General features: G+C 48.5%; 1 protein-coding gene across 1 annotated transcript in view; it reads right to left on the bottom strand.

The window, feature by feature from the left end:
- The window catches only part of LOC129714233 (neuroblast differentiation-associated protein AHNAK-like), a 48,777-nt gene extending 25,857 nt beyond the window's left edge, over nt 1-22,920 (bottom strand). The window contains 1 exon segment of the mRNA XM_055663770.1: nt 22,851-22,920. Coding sequence (XP_055519745.1) covers nt 22,851-22,905 — 55 coding nt within the window. The 5' untranslated portion in view covers nt 22,906-22,920.
- Between the last annotated feature and the right edge of the window lie 1,891 nt (nt 22,921-24,811).

Here is a 24,811-nt window from a genome sequence, read left to right as displayed (position 1 = left end):
CTCGTCCACTAATTTGAAGCAACACACTCATTTCCTTTCTCCGAGTCTCTAAGATATTGGTTGAGAGATAGTGACAAACTTAGTTTTGTGTGCTAACCAGGCAAATTATACCGTACAAATTATACCAGATCCTGGTGAACGTCTACCGCTGCACCATCGAGACCATCCTTACCAACTGCATCACAGTATGGTATGGCAACTGCTCTGTCTCCGACCGGAAGGCATTGCAGAGGGTGGTGAAAACTGCCCAACGCATCACCGGTTCCTCACTCCCCTCCATTGAGTCTGTCCAAAGCAAGCGTTGTCTGCGGAGGGCGCTCAGCATCGCCAAGGACTGCTCTCACCCCAACCATGGACTGTTTACCCTCCTACCATCCGGGAGGCGCTACAGGTCTCTCCGTTGCCGAACCAGCGGGTCGAGGAACAGCTTCTTCCCGGCGGCTGTCACTCTACTCAACAACGTACCTCGGTGACTGCCAATCACCACCCCCCCCGGACACTTATTATTATTTATTCAAATCATTTGCTATGTCGCTCTTCCAGGGAGATGCTAAATGCATTTCGTTGTCTCTGTACTGTACACTGACAATGACAATTAAAATTGAATCTGAATCTGAATCTGAATCTGAATCTGAATACATGAATACAATCTTATTTTCAGAAACAGAGTGAGGAAACAGGCCCTCTGGTCCACGCCGACCAGCGATCACCCCTTACCCTCTGAAGAAGGGTTTCGGCCCGAAACGTCGCCTATTTCCTTCGCTCCATAGATGCTGCCGCACCCGCTGAGTTTCTAGAGCAGTGGTTCCCAACGTGGGGCGTACCCCCACAGGGGGGCAATTTGATTTTTAAGGGGGGGGCAATTGAGCGACTGGGAGGTCTGGGTCCAAATTTTCGATTTTTATTTTTGTTCTTTTGAAACTTGTTTAAACCAAGGTATTGGCGTTTTAAGCTTCTTCAGCTGAAACTGTTCACTTTTTAAATGATAAGAATTATATATCACCACATGGGGGGGGGGGGGGGGGGGGGGGGGGGGCATCAGGATATTAGAGGTGATTAGGTGGGGCATGGCCAAAAAAAGGTTGGGAACCACTGTTCTAGAGTATAGAAGCTGGGATGTAATGTTAAAATTGTACAAGGCATAGGTGAGACCAAATCTGGAGTATGGTGTACAATTTTGGTCGCCCAATTATAGGAAGGATGTCAACAAAATAGAGAGAGTACAGAGGAGATTTACTAGAATGTTGCCTGGGTTTCAACAACTAAGTTACAGAGATAGGTTGAATAAGTTAGGTCTTTATTCTCTGGAGCGCAGAAGGTTAAGGGGGGACTTGATAGAGGTCTTTAAAATGATGAGAGGGATAAACAGAGTTGATGTGGACAAGCTTTTCCCTTTGAGAACAGGGAAGATTCAAACAAGAGGACATGACTTCAGAATTAAGGGACAGAAGTTTAGGGGTAATATGAGGGGGAACTTCTTTACTCAGAGAGTGGTGGCGGTGTGGAATGAGCTTCCAGTGGAAGTGGTGGAGGCAGGTTCATTGGTATCATTTAAAAATAAATTGGATAGGCATATGGATGAGAAGGGAATGGAGGGTTATGGTATGAGTGCAGGCTGGTGGGACTAAGGGGGAAAAAAAATTTGTTCGGCAAGGACTTGTAGGGCCGAGATGGCCTGTATCCGTGCTGTAATTGTTATATGGTTATATGGTTATCTAAAGTAACGAAGCTGTTTGCAGCCAGTAACAGGGTTATAGGTCTCTGAGTGAGGGGATTGACCCTTGCTTTATACTGCTTACAATTCCACTCTGCTGGCCAGCCCTTCTGCAATAAATATTATACTGTAAATACTAATTTGTAGCCCAAATACTTAAAACATTTACAAGCTGTTTGGGCCGCTCTCACTCTCCCACTCGCAAACGGCAGGAATTTGATCCCTCTCTTGGTGCCAATCAGCCAAAAGAACGAATGTTATTCAATTTTCAGGGCTGATATTCGGAGAAAATATGCACTCATTTCCCACACTCAGTGTCGATAGCCCACACTCGCTCATCGCTAAAGGTCGACCATTGTAATCGCACAGCCCGTTGCTCCTGGACCTCGCTCGTAGTCTGCCACCGACATTCTTCATGTGTGCTGGAATGTGTTGTGGCCAAGGGTTTGAAATGTCCTGCACACAATCTCCGGCTGATAATCTCAGCGGCAACACTGTAGCAAACAAAACCCTGGTGCAATCTCACCTGGAGCAGATGTGCAGTTACATGCATAGAAACATAGAAATTAGGTGCAGGAGTAGGCCATTCGGTCCTTCGAGCCTGCACCGCCATTCAATATGATCATGGCTGATCATCGAACTCAGTATCCCGTACCTGCCTTCTCTCCATACCCCCTGATCCCCTTAGCCACAAGGGCCACATCTAACTCCCTCTTAAATATAGCCAATGAACTGTGGCCTCAACTACCCTCTGTGGCAGAGAATTCCAGAGATTCACCGCTCTCTGTGTGAAAAAAGTTTTTCTCATCTCGGTTTTAAAGGATTTCCCCCTTATCCTTAAGCTGTGACCCCCTTGTCCTGGAACAGGTACGGGTAGAGTTATTCCCCTGTCCCACTTAGGAAACCTGAACGGAAACCTCTGGAGACTTTGCGCCCCACCCAATGTTTCCGTGCGGTTCCCGGAGGTTTTTGTCAGTCTCCCGACCTGCTTCCACTACCTGCAACCTCCGGCAACCACCTGCAACCTCCGGGAACCACACGGAAACCTTGGGCGGGGCGCAAAGTCTCCAGAGGTTTCCGTTCAGGTTTCCTAAGTGGGACAGGGGCATAAAGGTGCAGTCTCACCTGGGCTAGACTACTCATAGTCACAGCATGAAAACAGGCCCTTCCACTCAACTGGCCCACACCGATCAGAATGCCCCTTTTTGAACTAATATTTGGGTTTTTAGTTTATTTGGGTTTTTAGTTTATTATGGTTTTTAGTTTATTATGTTATAGTCATAGAAAGTTATGTTACAGCACAGAAACAGGCCCTTCGGCCCAACTCGCCCATGCTGACCAACATGCCCCATCAACACTAGCCCCACCTGCCTGCATTTGGCCCATATCCTGGCCTCTCGCCACCGGCTCCCAGTGCAGTTCCGAATAAATGCCAAGATCCTCTTTTATGTCTACAAAGCCCTTAACGGGCTTGCCCCTCCACCTACATCAAAAGTCTTCTCACCCACCAACACCACCTCCAGGTCCCTCAGATCGGCCGACTTGGGGCTGCTGAATATCCCGCGGTCTAGGCATAAGCTCAGGGGCGACCGCACCTTTGCGGTTGCAGCTCCTAGACTGTAGAACAGCATCCCCCTTCCCATCAGAACTCCCCCCTCCATCCACTCCTTTAAGTCGAGACTTAAAACTCATCTCTACTCCCAAGCCTTTCTTGGTGTCCTCTGAGGGAGGGCTATATGTATGTATTTATGTATGTACTTAATCTATGGACCAATGTTGTATAACGTTAGTACCTCCACCAATGTAAAGCACTTTGGCCAACGAGAGTCGTTTTTTAAATGTGCTACAGAAATAAAAGTGACTTGGCTTGACTTGATATCCCTCTAAAGCTATCCTATAAATGTACCTGTCCAAATCGTTCTTAAACGCTGTGTTAGTACCTGCCCCAACCACCTCCTGTGGCAGCTTGTTTACAGGTACACCTGCGTCTACAGGTAGAGATCAGGTATAGTCGCGAAGATAGACACAAAGTGCTGGAGTAACTCAGCGAGTCGGGCAGCATCTCTGGAGAACAGGATGGGTGACGTTTCGGGTCAGAACCTTTCTTCAGGCTGAAAGTAGAGGGAGGGAACTGTCGCTAGACAAGGCCAGAGCAAACTCAGGCCAGCCATAGATGACCAAGAAAGGGGGCGGCCATAATGGTCCATTGATGGCTGGGTAGAGGTGATAATAAAGGGGTACAAGGATGTGATCAGTGGAACTAGTAGGGTGACTAGGGTGGGGGAGGGGAGGAGGAGGGGGGGGGAGAGAGGGAATGCAGGAGTTACTTGAAACGAGAGGAATCAATGTTCACAATGCAGCATTGTAAGCTTACTAGTGCAACCCTGGAGCTGGTCGGCCATTCCTGGACCTGTTCCAGCTCACCTTTCCTGCACGCTCTCTTTCATATCCTTCCTCAAGTGTGGAGGCCAGAATTAGACCCAATGCTCCAGCTGGGAGCCCGCCAGCATTTTCCACAATCTCTCTGCTTTTATATTCTGTCTCTTTATGAATCCCAGCATCCGATATCCCCAGTGAATACCCCCTCAACACATCCCTGCCCCGAGCAGGATTAATCCACCCATGCACTCTGGCTTCTGTTCTTGCACCCCCTTTACAACTGTGCCTTGTGCCCAAATGGTAGACAAAAGTGCTGGAGAAACTCAGCGGGTGCAGCTGCATCTATGGAGCGAAGGAAATAGGCAACATTTCGGGCCAAAACCCTTCTTCAGTATCAGAATTTCCTTCGCTCCATAGATGCTGCTGCACCCGCTGAGTTTCTCCAGCACTTTTGTCTACCTTTGATTTTCCAGCATCTGCAGTTCCTTCTTAAAAGTGTGCCCAAATACCCAATGATGGCCTCCAGTCATCTGTGGCCATGAATCCCACAGATTCACCACCCTCTGGTTTCACGCAAGAAACATTAAGGCAGGTACATGGATTGGACAGGTTTAGAGGGATCTGGGCCAAACGTAGGCAGGTTAGACTAGTGTAGATGGGTCGGGTTGGTCAGTGTGGGCAAGTTGGGCTGAAGGGCCCATTTCCACACTGTATGACTATGTTTCCATGACGATAGAAATTCCTCCTCATCGCCTTTCTAAAGTAGGGTGTTTGGGACACAAATGGCATGGCATGGCCTGATGAGTGTAGTTAGAGGGGACACAAGCTTGGGAGAACACCGACTTGTTTGCCTTCAGTGAATTTGGAAGATATTGTCTCGATTCCATTAGTGGGATCACTCAGTGTCTGGATATACTTGCTGAAGCTAGTCCAGATCTCAGAAGCATCTAAGAGGGCAGAATGAAGTTCATAAATTCTCCGAGCAGAATCAGCCCATCGAGTCTACTCCGCCACTCAATCATGACTGATCTATCCTTCCCTCCCAACCCCCCTTCTCCCCATATCCCCTCTCACCTTTTTTACTCATCAAGAACCTGTCAATCTCTGCAAAATATCCATTGACCTGGACTCCAGTCTTCTGTGGCAAATGAATTCCACAGATTCACCAACCTCCGACTGAAGAAATTCCTCCTCATCTCCTATCTTTTCCGAGCTCCGCAACGGCGACTTCTCCCGCTGGAATCGCGGGTTTAAGGACATGGAGACGGGGCCTAACATCGCCCGGCGTGGCTTAAGCAGCCTCAGGGCTTACCATCACCCTCTGGGGGCTTTAACATCGGAGCCACAATTCGCCTCGACACTGCAGTTGGACTGCTGAACCACGGGAGAGGGAACAAAGGGAAGAGATAAAGACTTTGCCTTCCATCACAGTGAGGAGATGTTGGAGACTCACTGTGATGGATGTTTATGTAAACTGTGTTAAGTGTGGGTCTTGGATTGTGTTGTAAACTGTAGAAATGATATTTCATTCAAACCTAGGTTTGAATGACAATAAACTGAGTATAGAAGTTGGGCTGTAATGTTAAAATTGTACAAGGCATTGGTGAGGCCAATTCTGGAGTATGGGGTACAATTTTGGTCGCCTAATTATAGGAAGGATGTCAACAAAATAGAGAGAGTACAGAGGAGATTTACTAGAATGTTGCCTGGGTTTCAGCAACTAAGTTACAGAGAAAGGTTGAACAAGTTAGGGCTTTATTCTTTGGAGCGCAGAAGGTTAAGGGGGGGACTTGATAGAGGTTTTTAAAATGATGAGAGGGATAGACAGAGTTGACGTGGAAAAGCTTTTCCCACTGAGAGTAGGGAAGATTCAAACAAGGGGACATGACTTGAGAATTAAGGGACTGAAGTTTAGGGGTAACATGAGGGGGAACTTCTTTACTCAGAGAGTGGTAGCTGTGTGGAATGAGCTTCCAGTGAAGGTGGTGGAGGCAGGTTCGTTTTTATCATTTAAAAATAAATTGGATAGTTATATGGATGGGAAGGGAATGGAAGGTTATGGTCTGAGCGCAGGTATATGGGACTAGGGGAGATTATGTGTTCGGCACGGACTAGAAGGGTCGAGATGGCCTGTTTCCGTGCTGTAATTGTTATATGGTTATATGGTTATAAACTGCATTCTATTCTATTCTATTCTATTCTATCTAAAGGTACGTCCTTTAATTCTGAGGTTGTGACCTCTGGTCCAAGAGTCTCCCATGAGTGGAAGCATCCTTTCCACAAACACTCTATCCAAGCCTTTCATTAATCAGTCTCATCCCTCTAAACTTCAGCGAGTGCAGGCCCAGTGCCGTCAAACGCTCATCGTATGTTAACCCACTCATTCCTGGGATCGTTCTTGTAAACCTCCTCTGGACCCTCTCCAGAGCCAACGCATCCTTCCTCAGATACGGTGGCCAAAACTGCTCACAATGCTCCAAGAGCGGTGTGACCCGCACCTTATAGAGCCTCAGCATTACATCCCAGTTTTTGTATATTCTACCGCTCTCTAACTAAATCCCAGCATTGCATTTGCCTTCCTCACCACCGATTCAAATTGCAAATTCACTTTTTGGGAATCCTACACCAGAACCCCCAAGTCCCGGGAGGAGGAAGGAGAGTGTTATGTCCCTGTCCCACTTAGGAAACCTGAACGGAAACCTCTGGAGACTTTGCGCCCCACCCTAAGGTTTCCGTGCGGTTCCCGGAGGTTGCAGGTAGTTGCCGGAGGTTGCAGGTAGTGGAAGCAGGTAGGGAGACTGACAAAAACCTCCGGGGAACCGCACGGAAACCTTGTGTGGGGTGAGCTTTCCCGTTCAGGTTTCCTAAGTGGGACAGGGACATTATAGGAAGAAGGTATTCTTGAACCTGGTGGTCTAGATTTCCAGACTCCTGAATGCGTCTTCCCGAGAGTTGGAGTGAAATGGGAGCGTGTTCAGGCTGGTGTGGGTCTTTGATGATGCTGGCTGCCTTTTTTGAGGCAGCACCCTCCTATATATCCCTTCGATGGTGGGGGAGGTCGGTATCTGTGATGGACCGGGCAGTGTTCACCACGTTTCGTAATCGCCTTCATTCCTGGGTGGTCAAGTGGCTGAAGCAGGCCCTGATGCAATGGGTCAACATGCTCTCTACTGTTCACCTGCGGAAGGTCAAGAGTATTTGTCGACATACCGAGTCTCCTCAGTCTTCTCGGCAAGTAGATGCATTGATGGGTTCAATGACGAATGTGATACAGGGGGATAGAGAACACGGCCTCTCACATCTTCTCATCGTCCTAAACAATGTAACACACAAATACATCCTGACCTCTCCATACAAATGCACCGTGCACATCTCCGAAGATCTCTCCTGGTCCGAGAACACTGATGCAATTATCAAGAAAGCACATATAACCATATAACCATGTAACAATTACAGCACGGAAACAGGCCATCTCGGCCCTACAAGTCCGTGCCGAACAAATTTTTTTTTCCCCTTAGTCCCACCTGCCTGCACTCATACCATAACCCTCCATTCCCTTCTCATCCATATGCCTATCCAATTTATTTTTAAATGATACCAATGAACCTGCCTCCACCACTTCCACTGGAAGCTCATTCCACACCGCTACCACTCTCTGAGTAAAGAAGTTCCCCCTCATATTACCCCTAAACTTCTGTCCCTTAATTCTGAAGTCATGTCCTCTTGTTTGAATCTTCCCTATTCTCAAAGGGAAAAGCTTGTCCACATCAACTCTGTCTATCCCTCTCATCATTTTAAAGATCTCTATCAAGTCCCCCCTTAACCTTCTGCGCTCCAGAGAATAAAGACCTAACTTATTCAACCTATCTCTGTAACTTAGTTGTTGAAACCCAGGCAACATTTTAGTAAATCTCCTCTGTACTCTCTCTATTTTGTTGACGTCCTTCCTATAATTGGGCGACCATCAGCACCTCTACTTCCTGTGAAGATTACGGAGAGTCGGATTGTCAAGGAGGACTCTCTCTAACGTCTACAGGTGCACAGTAGAGAGCATGCTGACCGGTTGCATCGTGGCTTGGTTCGGCAACTTGAGCGCCCTGGAGCGGAAGAGACTACAAAAAGTAGTAAACACTGCCCAGTCCATCATCGGCTCTGACCTCCCTTCCATCGAGGGGATTTATCGCAGTCGCTGCCTCAAAAAGAGATCAAAGACCCACACCATCCTGGCCACACACTCATCTCCCCGCTACCTTCAGGTAGAAGGTACAGGAGCCTGAAAACTGTAACGTCCAGGTTCAGGAATAGCTACTTCCCCACAGCCATCAGGCTATTAAACTCAACTCAAACAAAATAAACAATAGACAATAGGTGCAGGAGTAGGCCATTTGGCCCTTCGAGCCAGCACCACCATTTAATGTGATCATGGCTGATCATCCCCAATCAGTACCCCGTTCCTGCCTTCTCCCCATATCCCCTGACTCCGCTATTTCTAAGAGCCCTAACTCTGAACATTAATAGCCCATTGCACTTTATCTGTTTATTTATGTGTGTGTTCATATTTATATCTATATCTATCTATCTATCTATATACAATGGTATATGGACACACTGATCTGTTCTGTATTCATGCCTACTATGTTCTGTTGTGCTGAAGCAAAGCAAGAATTTCATTGTCCTATCTGGGACAGATGACAATAAACTCTCTTGAATCTTGAATCTTGCTGCCACACTGGCACTGATTAGACACAAGTACATCGTTAATGACCGTTGCTGTGATACAGGCAGTCCAGAAATGATTATCATTCTGATGCTGGGATTGAAATATTCACTCTCGCCATGATGTCCACTCCAAAACGTTGCCTATTTCCTTCGCTCCATAGATGCTGCCTCACCCGCTGAGTTCCTCCAGCATTTTTGTCTACCTTCGATTGTTCCAGCATCTGCAGTTCCTTCTTAAACCTAACCATTGAGGGTCGGGTAGATTCCTGTGTTACAACGCTGTGGTTCCTTGGCCTGTACTCCGAGCCAATCTGAAATTAAATGGGTGCTGATTGACTTTATTGTGTCGAGTGAAGGAGGTTTGTGGAGAAACTACCTTGTTGAGAGAATTGGTCGGCAAGAGTCCGAGGATTGTGGCCGTAATTCTCCCATTCCCGGGACTTTGAGGCGAGCCAGGAGTTCAAGGTTCAAGATTCAAGAGAGTTTTTTGTCATGTGTCCCAGATAGGACAATGACATTCTTGCTTTGCTTCAGCACAACAGAATATAGTAGGCATGAATACAGAACAGATCCATGGTGTCCATATACCATTATATATATATATACACTTTGGCCATTTTTTTCCCCACTACCCCCCCCCCCCTCCCCCTTCCACCCACCCCTCGCACTGCCCATCTACAGCGATTTCCCGAGGAGAGCAGAAGGAAGGAAAGGTGTGTGTGTGTGTGTCCTGACCAAAGTCCTGACCTCTGTCAAGCGCGGAGATGGCACATCCTGCTTCTTTGTGTTGGACGCTCCACGTACAAACTGCTGAGAGAGGGACTTACCGACTATTAAACACAACTCAAACAAAGAGTTCACGTGTATATATGCGTACTTGTATATATGCGTATGTGTATATGTGCGTACGTGTATATGTGCGTACGTGTATATGTGCGTACGTGTATATGTGCGTACGTGTATATGTGCGTACGTGTATATGTGCGTACGTGTATATGTGCGTACATGTGTATATGGTACGTGTATATATGGTACGCGTATATATGGTACGCGTATATATGGTACGTGTATATATGGTACGTGTATATATGGTATGTGTATATATGCGTACGTGTATATACGGTACGTGTATATATGCGCACGCGTATATATGGTACCTGTATATATGCGTACACGTATATATGGTATGTGTATATACGGTACGTGTATATATGCGCACGCGTATATATGGTACCTGTATATATGCGTACGCGTATATATGGTACGTGTATATATGCGTACGTGTATATATGCGTACGTGTATATATGGTACGTGTATATATGTGTACGTGTATATATGCGTACATGAATGAAGAGAGGGAAAGGGTGAAGTTTCAGATGGAAGAAGGGTCTCAACGTGAAACGAGAGATGCTACCTATACATCCAGAGATGCTACCTGTCCCGCTGAGTTACTCCAGCATTTTGTGTCTCTCTTCAGTCCCTTTGTGGAAACAGGCGAGTCTGCACCGACCAACAACGACCCCATACAAGGTAGACAAAAATGCTGGAGAAACTCAGTGGGTGCAGCGGCATCTATGGAGCGAAGGAAATAGGCAACGTTTCGTCCCGAAACGTTGCCTATTTCCTTCGCTCCATAGATGCTGCTGCACCCGCTGAGTTTCTCCAGCATTTTTGTCTACCTTCGATTCTCCAGCATCTGCAGTTCCTTCTTAACCCAAACAACCCCATACAGTCACCTTTCCCACACACTAGGAACAATTTAAAATGAATTTACCCAAGCCGAATAACCTGCAAACATGCACGTCTTTGGAGTGTGGGAGGAAACCGGAGCACCTGGGGAAAAAAACCACGCGGTCACAGAGAGAGCATGCAAACACCATACAGACACCGCCTGTAGTCAGGATCGAACCCGGGCTTCTGAGGCAGCAACTCTACCGCTGTGCCACCCCTGATCTTCCCATGAAAGTGCTCCAGGGAATGCAACACTGGGAGGGAATTCCAGGATGTTGACAACACCTTGCAACACGAATTAGTTCAGGGGCATCCTTAGCAATGCTTCCACTCCCCTTTTACTATTTTCTCTGGTGAGGGAACTCTAAACCAGGGTGTGTCATTTGAACCACGACCACTCCCAGACCGAGGAGAGCATGTTCTTTCTCGCCCACAGATCGTGGGGGCTAGAACTTAGATCTATTACAGTACAAGACCAGGCACTTCGGCCCACATTGTCCGTGCCGTACTTGACGGTTCTTGAGATACAGCATGGTAACAGGCCCTTCGGTCCACTGAGTCGAGGCTAACACTAGTGGAAAAAACAGGTCCATCAGTTAGCTGAGCCTGCACCAACCATCGATCATCCGCCCACATTAATCCCACTCCCTACACATTAGGGGCACTTTGCAGAGTTTTACAGTTAACCTACAAGCCCGCACGTCTTTGGAAGTGGAAGGAACCCGGAGCTCCCGGAGGAAACCCGCGCTGTCACTCACGGGGAGAACGTACAAACTCCATAACTCTGTGTGTGTGTGTGTGTGTGTGACAGGGATTGCGTCTTTCGGCAGGCAGTGGCTGGGCACAGTGGTCGACAGGCCAGACTGGCACAGGAGCAGAGTCACACCCCGAGCCTCCTCCCTCCCTCCCTGTGCCACAAGCCGCTACATCAGAGTGGCCGCTAATATCTCGTTCACCCCGACACCGAACGCTTTACCTTTCCTAGATCTGCGGCCAATAATCACCACGTTGCCGTCCTATTACATGTTACAATGATTCGTCTCCCAGGCACCAGACATCATCACTCGTAGAGGGACGGGTCTCACACACTCACCCTCACTCACTGGGGGACGGTCACACACACTGACCCTCAATCACTGGGGAACAGATCACCCATGCACACACACACTGACCCTCACTGGGGAAAAGGTCCCACACTCACACACATTCACACTCACACTGGGAAAAGGGTCCCACACACAGACCCTCACTGTGGGAAGGGTCCCCACACACACACTGACCCTCAATCACTGGGGTACAGATCACCCATGCACACACACACTGACCCTCGCTGTGGGAAGGGTCACACACACACACTGGAGAAGGGTCCCACACACGCACACTCACACTCACACTGGGAGAAGGGTCACACACACACACACTCACACTCACACTGGGAGAAGGGTCACACACACACACACTCACACTCACACTGGGAGAAGGGTCACACACACACACACACACTCACACTGGGAGAAGGGTCACACACACACACACCCACACTCACACTGGGAGAAGGGTCACACACACACACACACACACTGGGAGAAGGGTCACACACACACACACACACACTCAGAAGGGCAGAACACACACACACACACACACACACACACTCACACAGGGAGAAGGGTCACACACACTCACACTGGGAGAACGGTCTCACACACACACACACACTGGGAGAAGGGTCAGGGAGAAGGGTCCCACACACGCACACTCACACTCACACTGGGAGAAGGGTCTCACACACTCACACTGGGAGAAGGGTCCCACACACACACACACACTGGGAGAAGGGTCCCACACACACACACACACTGGGAGAAGGGTCCCACACACGCACACTCACACACACACACACACACATTGGGGAAAAGGGTCTCACACACACTCACACTGGGAGAAGGGTCCCACACACACACTCACACAGGGAGAAGGGTCTCACACACACACACACACAGACACACACTGGGGAAAGGGTCCCACACACATCCACACCGACCCTCACTGTGGGAAGGGTCTCCAGGTCCAGACTGCACTGCAATAGTACACTGCACATTGTACCACTCAGTGTGGGAGGGTTTCTCGGAGGGGTTAATGTAGACCATCCTAACACACACTTTGATGCCCTTTACAGTAAAAACTAAAGAAAGATGAACAGCATCCCCTGCAACTTGTACACGGGATTGCAGGACAATGAGCAAACTACAAGTGCCGGCACCAGCGACAACAACAGGCACCTCACACGTTCAAAGCGAAAAACGTCAAGATGAAACAGAGTTTAAGAGGGAACTGCAGATGCTGGAGAATCGAAGGTACACAAAAAAGCTGGAGAAACTCAGCGGGTGCAGCAGCATCTATGGAGTGAAGGAAATAGGCAACGTTTCGTCCCGAAACGTTGCCTATTTCCTTCGCTCCATAGATGCTGCTGCACCCGCTGAGTTTCTCAAGATACAACAGATGCCAGTTCATTAAAACTTTCACCTTTACAAAATGATTGGAGCGGAAAGAAGGGAAACACAGCAGAGACTCTTACAGAGCAAGCCCAGTCCCAGTCTGGAGAAGTGTCTCGACCCGAAACATCACCCATTCCTTCCTTCTCTCCAGAGATGCTGCCTGTCCCGCTGAGTTACTCCAGCATTTTTGTGTCTATCTTTGTACCAGTCTTGGACTAACTGTACAGGAAGTTTTCCCCTCTCGGTCCGGTTCCACTTTACAATGTACAGCGTGTGTGAGCAAAGCTACGCCGCGGCTAACACAAGAGCCTAGATTTACCTTCGGGTTAATCCCTCGTTGGATCCCTGGTGTGAGGAGATGCAGGGGGCCAGAGCAGCGGTCCGTTGTAACGGCGTGTGCTGGATGGAGCTGTGGTCTGGGCACAACCAGCCTGGAATAAGTGAAGCAGCGACGCCGCTTGCTTTACACACACACCCAGTGTGGGCTGGCCTCTCTGACTATTGGCTTGGGGCTGGACTGATATCAAAGCTGTGTGAGGCTGCCGAGGACGTCAATCCTGGCCAGAGACTTGGGGCAGTTTCGGGAACTCTGACTGGTGTGTCTCAGCTGCTTCAGAAGCCCAATGTCTAACTAAGCCTGCTGTGTAGTTAACTGTTGCATAGCCCTGATCTCCAGGGGAGAGGGAGAGCAGTACTGAAGATATATGCTGGAGTAAACTCAGCGGCAGCGGGACAGGCAGCATCTCTGGAGAGAAGGAATTTCTGAAATGGGTCACCCGTTTCTTCTCTCCAGAGATGCTGCCTGTCCCGCTGAGTTACTCCAGCATTTAGTGTCTATCTTCGGTGTAAACCGGCATCTGCAGTTCCTTCCCACACATCAAGCCGTCCACAGTTGTACAGATGCAGGATAAAGGGAATAATGTTTAGTGCAAGATAAAGGCAGTAAAGTCTGATTAAAGATAGTCCGAGTGTCTCTAATGAGACCCTGTGCTGTATCACTCTGCACTAGATGAGTACAGCACAAGAACAGCCCCATCGGAAATGATTCAATCAGCCATGTCTGATGAAGAAAGACTGGATAGACTTGGCTTGTACTCGCTAGAATTTAGAAGATTGAGTGGGGATCTTATAGAAACTTATAAAATTCTTAAGGGGTTGGACAGGCTAGATGCAGGAAGATTGTTCCCGATGTTGGGGAAGTCCAGAACGTCAAGTCAAGTCAAGTCAAGTTTATTTGTCACATACACATACGAGATGTGCAGTGAAATGAAAGTGGCAATGCTCGCGGACTTTTGTGCAAAAGACAAACAACAAAACAACCAAACAAATTATAAACACAATCATAACACACATATTCTTTTACATAATAAATAATGGAAGGAAAAAACATTCAGTAGAGTTAGTCCCTGGTGAGATAGGCGTTTACAGTCCGAATTGCCTCTTGGGAAGAAACTCCTTCTCAACCTCTCCGTTCTCACCGCATGGCAACGGAGGCACAGTTTAAGGATAAGGGGGAAGTCTTTTAGGACCGAGATGAGAAAATCATTTTTTACACAGAGAGTGGCGAATCTCTGGAATTCTCTGCCACAGAAGGTAGTTGAGGCCACAGTTCATTGGCTATATTTAAGAGGGAGTTAGATGTGGCCCTTGTGGCTAAAGGGTTCAGGGGGTATGGAGAGAAGGCAGGGATGGGATACTGAGTTGGATGATCAGCCATGATCATATTGCATGGCGGTGCAGGCTCGAAGGGCCGAATGGCCTACTCCTAGCCTGTCCAACCCCTTAAGAATTTTGTACATTTCTATAAGATCCCACCTCAATCTTCTAAACTCTAGCGGGTACAAGCCGAGTCTATCCAGTCTTTCTTCATCAGACACGGCTGATTGAATCATTTCCGGCACTTGACCCAGGGGGGTCATTGCCCTGGTGTTTCTGGTACACATTCCAAAGAGGATATGACAAGAGGTGCTGCTCCTCCAATTTGTGTGAAATCTTACTCTGGCAACGACTTAGAGCACATATTCATCTGATCGGAATACATTGGGCCTGCTGCGGCTTGTTGCATCATTGCAAGCTTTTACCCCCATAACCTGCCAACTAACTGGCACAGCGACGCAGCTGGTAGTTGCGCTGCCTCACATCTCTATACATTCTTGCTGCAACGGGGCAACGAGATTTTGTACATTTCTCAGCCTCCATCGCCCCAGGGAAAATACTCTCTACTTATAACTAAAATTGGAGGAGTAAAGATTTAATAGGAATCTGAGCGGTGACTTTAACCACACAAAGAGTGGTGGGTGTATGGAACGAGCTACTAGAGGAGGTAGTTGAGGCTGGGACTATCCCAACGTTTAAGAAACAATTAGACAGCTACAGGTTTAGAGTGATACGGTCCAAATGTTGGCAGGTGGGACGAGTGTAGATGGGACATGTTGGCTAGTGTGGGCAAGTTGGGCCGAAGGGCCTGTTTCCAGACGGTATCACTCTATGACTCATAAACCCAAGCCCCCCAGTCCTGGCAATACCCCGTGGATCTTTTCCACACCATTGCTCGTTTCTTCGAGTTCCCACTATAAGCGACAGACATCCTCTTACACTCAGTCACTTCCTCCATGTAGAAAATGTTGCCATGAGAACTGGCAAAGGCCTGGCCAAGTTTGGTTTTGTACGGGATGAGCATCACATCCTTTATTCCACCCCCCCCCCCCCCCCCCCCCCCCGCCAGCCAGCCACTCCCTCCTCAATCCCAGTTCTCTGACCACAGTGGGAAGTCATTTCCTGCCTTCAGACGGAACTGAAAAATTCCATCAACGGTTTTTTCACGTTTCCACCCTTCCCTCATCTCCCAGTCCCTCTGCCTGGTCACCTCCACCCTGTCCACACTACAACATGGGCTACTGCTTTACAACGCTGGAGTCCCAGGTTCGATCCTGACTAGGGGTGCTTGTCGGTACACAGTTTGTACGATCTCCCCGTGACCGCGTGGGTTTTCTCCAGGTGCTCCGGTTTCCACCCACACTCTAAAGAGGTACAGGATCGTAGGTTAATTGTATAAATGTATAAATGTAAAATTGTCCCTAGTGTGTGTGTGTAGGGTGATGTTAATGCTCTGCCCAGGACAAGAAGGCTCTGCAGAGAGTAGTGCGTGCGGCCGAACGCACTATGGGAACTACACTCACCCCCCTGCAGGACCTATACACCAGGAGGTGAAGATCCAGAGCCAGCAACATTATGGGGGACCCCTTCCACCCCAGCAACGGACTGTTCCAGCTGCTACGGCCCGGCCAACACCTCCACTGTCACGCTGTGAAAACAGAGAGGATGAGACGGAGTTTCGTCCGACAGGCGATTAGGACCGTCAACTCTTGTCTCACCAGGAACTAATTTACTAATTTACTGTTGTGCTGTGTCTTTTTTAAATTGCTGGGGTTTTTCTATTATGTAAATACTGATTCTGTTCTATTCCGTTCTGTAGTTTTTTGCACAATCCGTAGACATTGCCACTTTCATTTCACTGCACATCTTGTATGTGTATGTGGCAAATAAACCTGACTTGACTTGACTCTGGGGAAACAGAAACTCTACTCTGATCAAGAAGGCTCATCAGCGTCTCTTCTTCCTGAGGAGACTGAAGAAGGTCCATCTGCCTCCTCAGATCCTGGTGAACTTCTACCGCTGCACCATCGAGAGCATCCTTACCAACTGCATCACAGTATGGTATGGCAACTGCTCTGTCTCCGACCGGAAGGCATTGCAGAGGGTGGTGAAAACTGCCCAACGCATCACCGGTTCCTCGCTCCCCTCCATTGAGTCTGTCCAAAGCAAGCGCTGTCTGCGGAGGGCGCTCAGCATCGCCAAGGACTGCTCTCACCCCAACCATGGACTGTTTACCCTCCTACCATCCGGGAGGCGCTACAGGTCTCTCCGTTGCCGAACCAGCAGGTCGAGGAACAGCTTCTTTCCGGCGGCTGTCACTCTACTTGTACCTCCCTGCCAATCACCCCCCCCCCCCCCCCGGACTCTTATTCTTATTTATTCAAATCGTTTGCTATGTCGCTCTTCCAGGGAGATGCTAAATGCATTTCGTTGTCTCTGCACTGTACACTGACAATGACAATTAAAATTGAATCTGAATCTGAATCTGATGTGCGGGGGTCGCTGGTCGGTACGGACTCGGTGGGCCGAAGGGCCTGTTTCCCCACTTTATCTCCAAAGTAAACTAGACTAAATCTTTAGATTTTTTGTTGTGAGATACAGCAAGGAAACAGGCCCTTCGGCCCATCTAGCCAATCCCGATCATGTCCATGCTAATCAACTGGTGCCTAACTAGTTCAGTTTAGTCTAGTTTAGAGCAAAGATGCCTCTAGTATCTTTGGTTTAGAGATACAGTGTGGAAACAGGCCCTTAGGCCCATCGAGTCCACACTGACCAATGATTCCCCCATTCACACTAGTTCTGTCGTACACACTAACAACAATGTACAGAAGCCAATTAACCTACAAAACTGGATCGTGGAGGGAACTGGAGCACACAGAGAAAAACAACGAGGTCGCTAACTAAACTAAAAAGCTCAACAGATACCCCTGGCCTAGCGGACACACGGGTCATAGAGCAAAGAAGATAGATAAGTACAACACAGGAACAGGCCCCTTGATCCACAACATCCACAATATGTGTTGAAGATAATGGCAACTTAAACTAAACTCAAACTGTCCATGATCCCGATACGTCCATTCTGATTGAGAAGGTCACAGAGGAACATGTTGACAAGAAGCGTAGTCAGGAACTGCAGATGCGGGTTTAAACCAAAGATAGACACAAAATACTGGAGTAACTCAGCGGAACAGGCGGCATCTCTGGAGAGAGGGAATGGGTGACATTTCGGGTCGATACCCTTCTTCAGACTCCTTATCTGGTCGGCGTGGGCTCGGAGGGTCGATGGGCCTGTTTGCGCCCTGTAAAGGGTCTTGACCCGAAACGTCACCCATTGCTTCTCTCCAGAGATGCTACTTGTCTGTCCCGCTGAGTTACTCCAGCATTTTGTGTCTAAGTTGACAAGTAGTCTTTGCTCATCCACTGTACCTCATCTACTCTATCCATCGTTCAAGATGTGGACTCTTATACATCGGCGAGACCAAACGCAGACTGGGCGATCGTTTCGCAGAACACCTTCGCTCAGCCCAGCCTGAACCAACCTGATCTCCCGGTTGCTGGACACTTTAATTCTCCTTCCCATTCCCACACAGACCTCTCTGTCCTCGGTCTCCACCATTGTCAGAGTGAGGCTAAACGCAAATTGGAGGAGCAGCATCTCATATTTTGCTTGGACAGCTTACAGCCCAGTGGTATGAATATTGATTTCCCTCACTACAGGAAGGCCCGGCATTCCCTCTCTCTCTATCCCGCCCCCACCCAAGTGGCACCAGCTTCTCGTTCCCACCTAGCGAAAATAGAAACATAGAAAATAGGTGCAGGAGTAGGCCATTCGGCCCTTCGAACCTGCACCGCCATTCAATATGATCATGGCTGATCATCCAACTCAGTATCCTGTACCTACCTTCTCTCCATACCCCCTGATCCCTTTAGCCACAAGGGGCATATCTAACTCCCTCTTAAATATAGCCAATGAACTGTGGCCTCAACTACCTTCTGTGGCAGAGAGTTCCAGAGATTCACCACTCTCTGTGTGAAAAATGTTTTTCTCATCTCGGTCCTAAAAGATTTCCCCCTTATCCTTAAACTATGTGGCCCCTTGTTCTGGACTTCCCCAACATCAGGAACAATCTTCCTGCATCTAGCCTGTCCAACCCCTTAAGAATTTTGTAAGTTTCTATAAGATCCCCCCTCAATCTTCTAAATTCTAGCGAGTACAAGTCGATTGTCAATGTGCTTCTAACGGCTAACAACGGCCTGTTTCTTTGATCATCGTTACTTTTTTGCTTATCTTTCATTCATTGTTCTTCATCTCTCCACATCACCGTCTATATCTCTCCTTTCCTTTATCCCTAACCATTGAAGAAGTGTCTCGACCCGACACGTCACCCATTCCTTCTCTCCAGAGATGCTGGCTGTCTCCAGCTTCTTGTGTCTATCCTAAGTAGTCTTGCTACTTGTGGTATTCCTGTTTGATTGTCAATGTACTTCTGTTGACAATGCTCCTATTTAAGTCCTTCCCTTCATTTCCATGCTCCCTACTCCCACAGCAACATCACAAGCGGCCCTGTGTGTGGCAATTCCAACATAACATGGTCTGTTGTTCTTGCCTTTTGCAAACACCCATCCTAAAACTGTCCTGTCTGCAATTATTTTCTACTTTCTGGCATTCCTGCCGTGACATTCATCCCTTTGCTCCAAGCCCCGTGCTTTACTGAAATTGCAACTGCGCTGAGTGGCTTTTCGGCCTTGCTGTTTACAGTGGGAACTCAAAGGTCGGCCCTTTTCAACGAAACTGCATCGACGCAAGATTTCCTGCATTCCCGGGCTGGCGGACAGCTGCAATTCTTGCTGGGGAATGCAGCGATCACAGTCCCTCAGCTCCAGCGCTGGCCTCCCTTGTTTAACTTTGCCCGGTCATCTTTGTGAAGAATTGCCAGTTACATCATAAATATTTTGATGCGTTTGAATTCCAGAGAATCCCAGAGAAATGACTTTCTCCACTTCAAATGAGTCGGCTTTTAGTCACTGCTTGTTCAGTCAGTGGGCCTTGCTGTTACGGGTAATATTAATAGCCCCACATACCAGCTACCCTCACCCCTCATAGCCCACCCCTCCCTACCCCATCTTCTTGATGTTCAAGAAGGAACTGCAGATGCTGGAGAATCGAAGGTAGACAAAATTGCTGGAGAAACTCAGCGGGTGCAGCAGCATCTATGGAGCGAAGGAAATAGGCAACGTTTCGGGCCGAAACCCTTCTTCAAACCTAATAACCATATAACCATATAATAATTACAGCACGGAAACAGGCCATCTCGGCCCTACAAGTCCGTGCCGAACAACTTTTTTTCCTTTAGTCCCACCTGCCTGCACTCATACCATAACCCTCCATTCCCTTCTCATCCATATGCCTATCCAATTTATTTTTTAATGATACCAATGAACCTGCCTCCACCAGTAGTTGAGGCCAGTTCATTGACTATATTTAAGAGGGAGTTAGATGTGGCCCTTGTGGCTAAGGGGATCAGGGGGTATGGAGAGAAGGCAGGTACGGGATACTGAGTTGGATGATCAGCCATGATCATAGTGAATGGCGGTGCAGGCTCGAAGGGCCGAATGGCCTACTCCTGCACCTATTTCTATGTTTCTATGTTTCTACCACTTCCACTGGAAGCTCATTCCACACCGCTACCACTCTCTGAGTAAAGACCTATCACCTATCTATGTTCTCCAGAGATGCCGCCTGGACCCATCTATGGGATCCATGTTCTCCAGAGATGCTGCTTGATCTGCCGAGTTACTCCAGCACTTTGTGTCTTTTTTTTTCTAAACCAGCGTCTGCAGTTCCTTATTTCCACACTTACCGTTCCTGCTCCTCTCTAAGTTCAGTAAATCCACAATCTTACGTTCCTTGTCCATGACCTTTGTCTTAAAGTCCCAACCTTATCCAGACATCCCAAACATGTTTCCTGCCAAATGCTTCAAATCCCTGCCCCTCTACCTTGTCACCTTCAAGGTCCACCTGGATCACCCGCTGCCCCTGTTACATCCTGATTTATAACCATAGACTTGTCCAAACATTAGGACCACCAATGCTTGGCCTTTGCCCTCAGGGCACCTCCCACAGCAGCACTGGTACTGAGGAACACATCTCTTTAGACTTTACTTAGACTTTAGAGATACAGCGCGGAAACAGGCTCTACGGCCCACCGAGTCCTCGCCAGCCAGCGATCATTCTTCATTAGTACGGGTGTCAGGGGTTATGGGGAAAAGGCAGGAGAATGGGGTTGAGAGGGAAAGATAGATCAGCCATGATTAAATGGCGGAGTAGACTTGGTCAAAGATCCTACAGCGAGCAAGATATTCCACTCGACGAGAAAGACGTGGTACGGTCATGGGCAGATTCGCGGGTGATTTTCGGCCCCATTTCCGTAACCGGCATCCGTCTCCGCACCAAAGATCCCGTAGCGGAGCAAAGATACTAGTGCGGAGACGGAAGCCGGTTACGGAAACATCCTCGTAAAAATAAACGTTATTTGGGAAAAATCTTCTCCTCATTTTCAGAATTATAATTTATTAACACAAACTGTTCCCCCGCAACGTTGATTCCACTGCGAGTCGGGTCGGGTCGGGTCCGGTTACTGAAATGGATGAAAAAAAGGCCCACGTTCCGCTCCGTTGCGTACTACACGTCAGCCCACTGCATTTAGCAGGAGTGGTCTATCTTGCTCCGCTATAGGATCTTTGGACTTGATGGGCCAAATGGCCTAATTCTGTTCCTATCTATCACTTATGAACATGAACCTCCTCAAGTCTACACACATATACCCTCTCAAACTATGCACCACAACGCCCACACCCCCCACAGCCCATCCCCCATCTCCTTGATTCCAGCCAAACCTGTCCACCCAAACCTATGCTTGCCATTGAAAAGACACAAAATGCAGGAGTAACTCAGCGGGCCAGGCAGCATCTCTGGAGAACGGATCGGTTGACATTTCCTATCTCTGATGACAGATCCCGACTCAAAATGTCACATTAGTTCTATCCCACGCGCTAGGAAAAGTGTACAATTTTAACAAAGCTAATTTAATCTACAAACCTGTACGTCTTTGGAATGTGGGAGGAGACCGGAGCACCTGGAGAAAACCCACGTGGTCACAGGGAGAACGTGCAAACTCCAAACAGAGAGCAACCGTGGTCAGGATCATAGAAACATAGAAATTAGGTGCAGGAGTAGGCCATTTGGCCCTTCGAGCCTGCACCGCCATTCAATATGATCATGGCTGATCATCCAACTCAGTATCCCGTACCTGCCTTCTCTCCATACCCTCTGATCCCCTTGGCCACAAGGGCCACATCTAACTCCCTCTTAAATATAGCCAATGAACTGGCCTCAACTACCCTCTGTGGCAGAGAGTTCCAGAGATTCACCACTCTCTGTGTGAAAAAAGTTCTCCTCATCTCGGTTTTAAAGGATTTCCCCCTTATCCTTAAGCTGTGACCCCTTGTCCTGGACTTCCCCAACATCGGGAACAATCTTCCTGCATCTAGCCTGTCCAACCCCTTAAGAATTTTGTAAGTTTCTATAATCCCCCCCCTCAATCCTCTAAATTCTAGCGAGTACAAGCCGAGTCTATCCAGTCTTTCTTCATAAGACAGTCCTGACATCCCAGGAATCAGTCTGGTGAACCGTCTCTGCACTCCCTCTGTGGCAATAATGTCCTTCCTCAGATTTGGAGACCAAAACTGTACGCAATACTCCAGGTGTGGTCTCACCAAGACCCTGTACAACTGCAGTAGAACCTCCCTGCTCCTATACTCAAACCCTTTTGCAATGAAAGCTAACATACCATTCGCTTTCTTTACTGCCTGCTGCACCTGCATGCCTACCTTCAGGAGATCAAACCCGGGTCTCTGGTGCTGAGAGACTCTACCGCTGCACCTGCATGCCGCCCATGTCCAACATGGTAAACAGAGGTCCCTGACCCTGCTAAAGCAGGCAGGGTGATCAAGTATTTAAGAAGGAACTGCAGATGCTGGAAAATCGAAGGTACACAAAAAAGCTGGAGAAACTCAGCGGGTGCAGCAGCATCTATGGAGCGAAGGAAATAGGCAACGTTTGGGCTGAAACCCTTGGTGATCAAGTACGTACCTGGGAGATGGGGTAGGATCCAGGCTGAGCAGAGACCATGGAGGTAGTCGCACATGTTCCCTCTCAGGCAATCCCCAGTCACCCTGACTGCCTGCCCTCAGTCAGAGCTAGATGGCACAGCCGCCTGTCCGCGCTCGGTCATCTGTGACATGATGTGCGGCCCCAGGACACTGTGTCAGCAGTTCGGGAGCCAGACCCACTCTTTGTCGACCTGTTACAATAACTTAACCCTTTCAGGCTGCCATGGGACTGTGCGGATTCCCCACTCTGTCACTCCTGCCGGATTTGGCAAAGTGCGAGTCAAGGGTGTGGTGCAGCAGGTGGAGCTGCTGCCTCTCAGCGGCAGAGAGCAAGATTCGATCCTGACTTTAGACTTTACTTTAGAGATACAGTGTGGAAACAGGCCCTTCGGCCCACCGAGTCCCCGGGACCGTGTGGGTTTTCTCCGGGTGCTCCAGTTTCCCTCCACACTCCAAACACAATAGACAATAGACAATAGACAATAGGTGCAGGAGTAGGCCATTCGGCCCTTCGAGACAGCACCACCATTCAGTGTGATCATGGCTGATCATCCACAATCAGTACCCCGTTCCTGCCTTCTCCCTATATCCCCTGACTCCGCTATCTTTAAGAGCCCTATCTAGCTCTCTCTTGAAAGCATCCAGAGAACCTGCCTCCACCGCCCTCTGATGCAGAGAATTCCACAGACTGTTACATTCAGCTCTTAGGGCTAACGGAATCAAGGGATATGGGGAGAAAGCAGGAACGGGGTTCTGATTGGGGATGATCAGCCATGCTTTTTGTTTCATATGGCTGTATGGTAATTCACATATCACTGTCCCTTAAGTAGGACATGTGAATAAAAGTCATTTGAAACCTTTGATCATATTGAATGATGGTGCTGGCTCGAAGGGCCGAGTGGCCTACTCCTGCACCTATTTACGATGTTTCTGTGTCTGTGGACACGTTGCCAACTCTCCCACAGCCGCCTCATTCCCCCAGAGACAAGAGTTAGCCGTTGGTGCAGAATCTATAACAATGCGGGTCCCGGCTCAGCTGATGCTTATCTGCTCTGGTCAACAATGGACACTTATGGAGCGGAAAATAACTGGTACACAGTGAGACCTGGGAGAGAGAGAGGGAGAGAGAGAGATAGGGAGAGGGGGATATACAGCTAAACAAACAGAGAGAGAGAGAGATGAGTCAGAGGGAGAGGGAGGGGAGGGAGGAGGAGGGAGGGGGAGAGGGGGAGATACTGAGGGAGACAGAGACAGAGTCAGTGAGAGACAGGGAGAGGGAGAGAGAGGGAGAGAGAGGGAGAGGGAGAGAGGGAGGGGAGAGGGAGAGAGAGGAAAGAGAGAGAGAGAGAGAGAGAGAGAGGAGAGAGGGAGAAAGAGAGAGAGAGAGAGAGACAGAGAGAGAGTTTATTGTCACGTGTACCGAGGTACAGTGAAAAGCTTTCGTTGCGTGCTAACCAGTCAGCGGAAAGACAATGCATGATTACAATCGAGCCATCCACAGCAAAGATCCTATAGCGGAGCAAGATAGACCACTCCTGCTAAATGCAATGGGCTGACGTGTAATACGCAACGGAGCGGAACGTGGGCCTTTTTTTCATCCATTTCAGTAACCCGACCTGACCCGACCCGACCCGACCCGCAGTGTAATCAACGTTGTGGGGGGAACAGTTTGTGTTAATAAATTATAATTCTGAAAATGAGGAGAAGATTTTTCCCAAAGAAATTTTATTTTTACGAGGATGTTTCCGTAACCGGCTTCCGTCTCCGCACTAGTATCTTTGCTCCGCTACGGGATCTTTGGTGCGGAGACGGAAGCCGGTTACCGAAATGGGGCCGAAAATGACCCATGAATCTGCCCATAACCGTACTACGTTTTTTTCGTCGAGTGGACGATCTTGCTCGCTGTAGGGTCTTTGTTCCACACTGTACACATACATGAGA

This window comes from Leucoraja erinacea, chromosome 38, assembly GCF_028641065.1.
Source record: "Leucoraja erinacea ecotype New England chromosome 38, Leri_hhj_1, whole genome shotgun sequence".
In the NCBI taxonomy this organism is placed as follows: domain Eukaryota; kingdom Metazoa; phylum Chordata; class Chondrichthyes; order Rajiformes; family Rajidae; genus Leucoraja; species Leucoraja erinaceus.
This window is presented reverse-complemented; position numbering and strand designations above follow the sequence as displayed.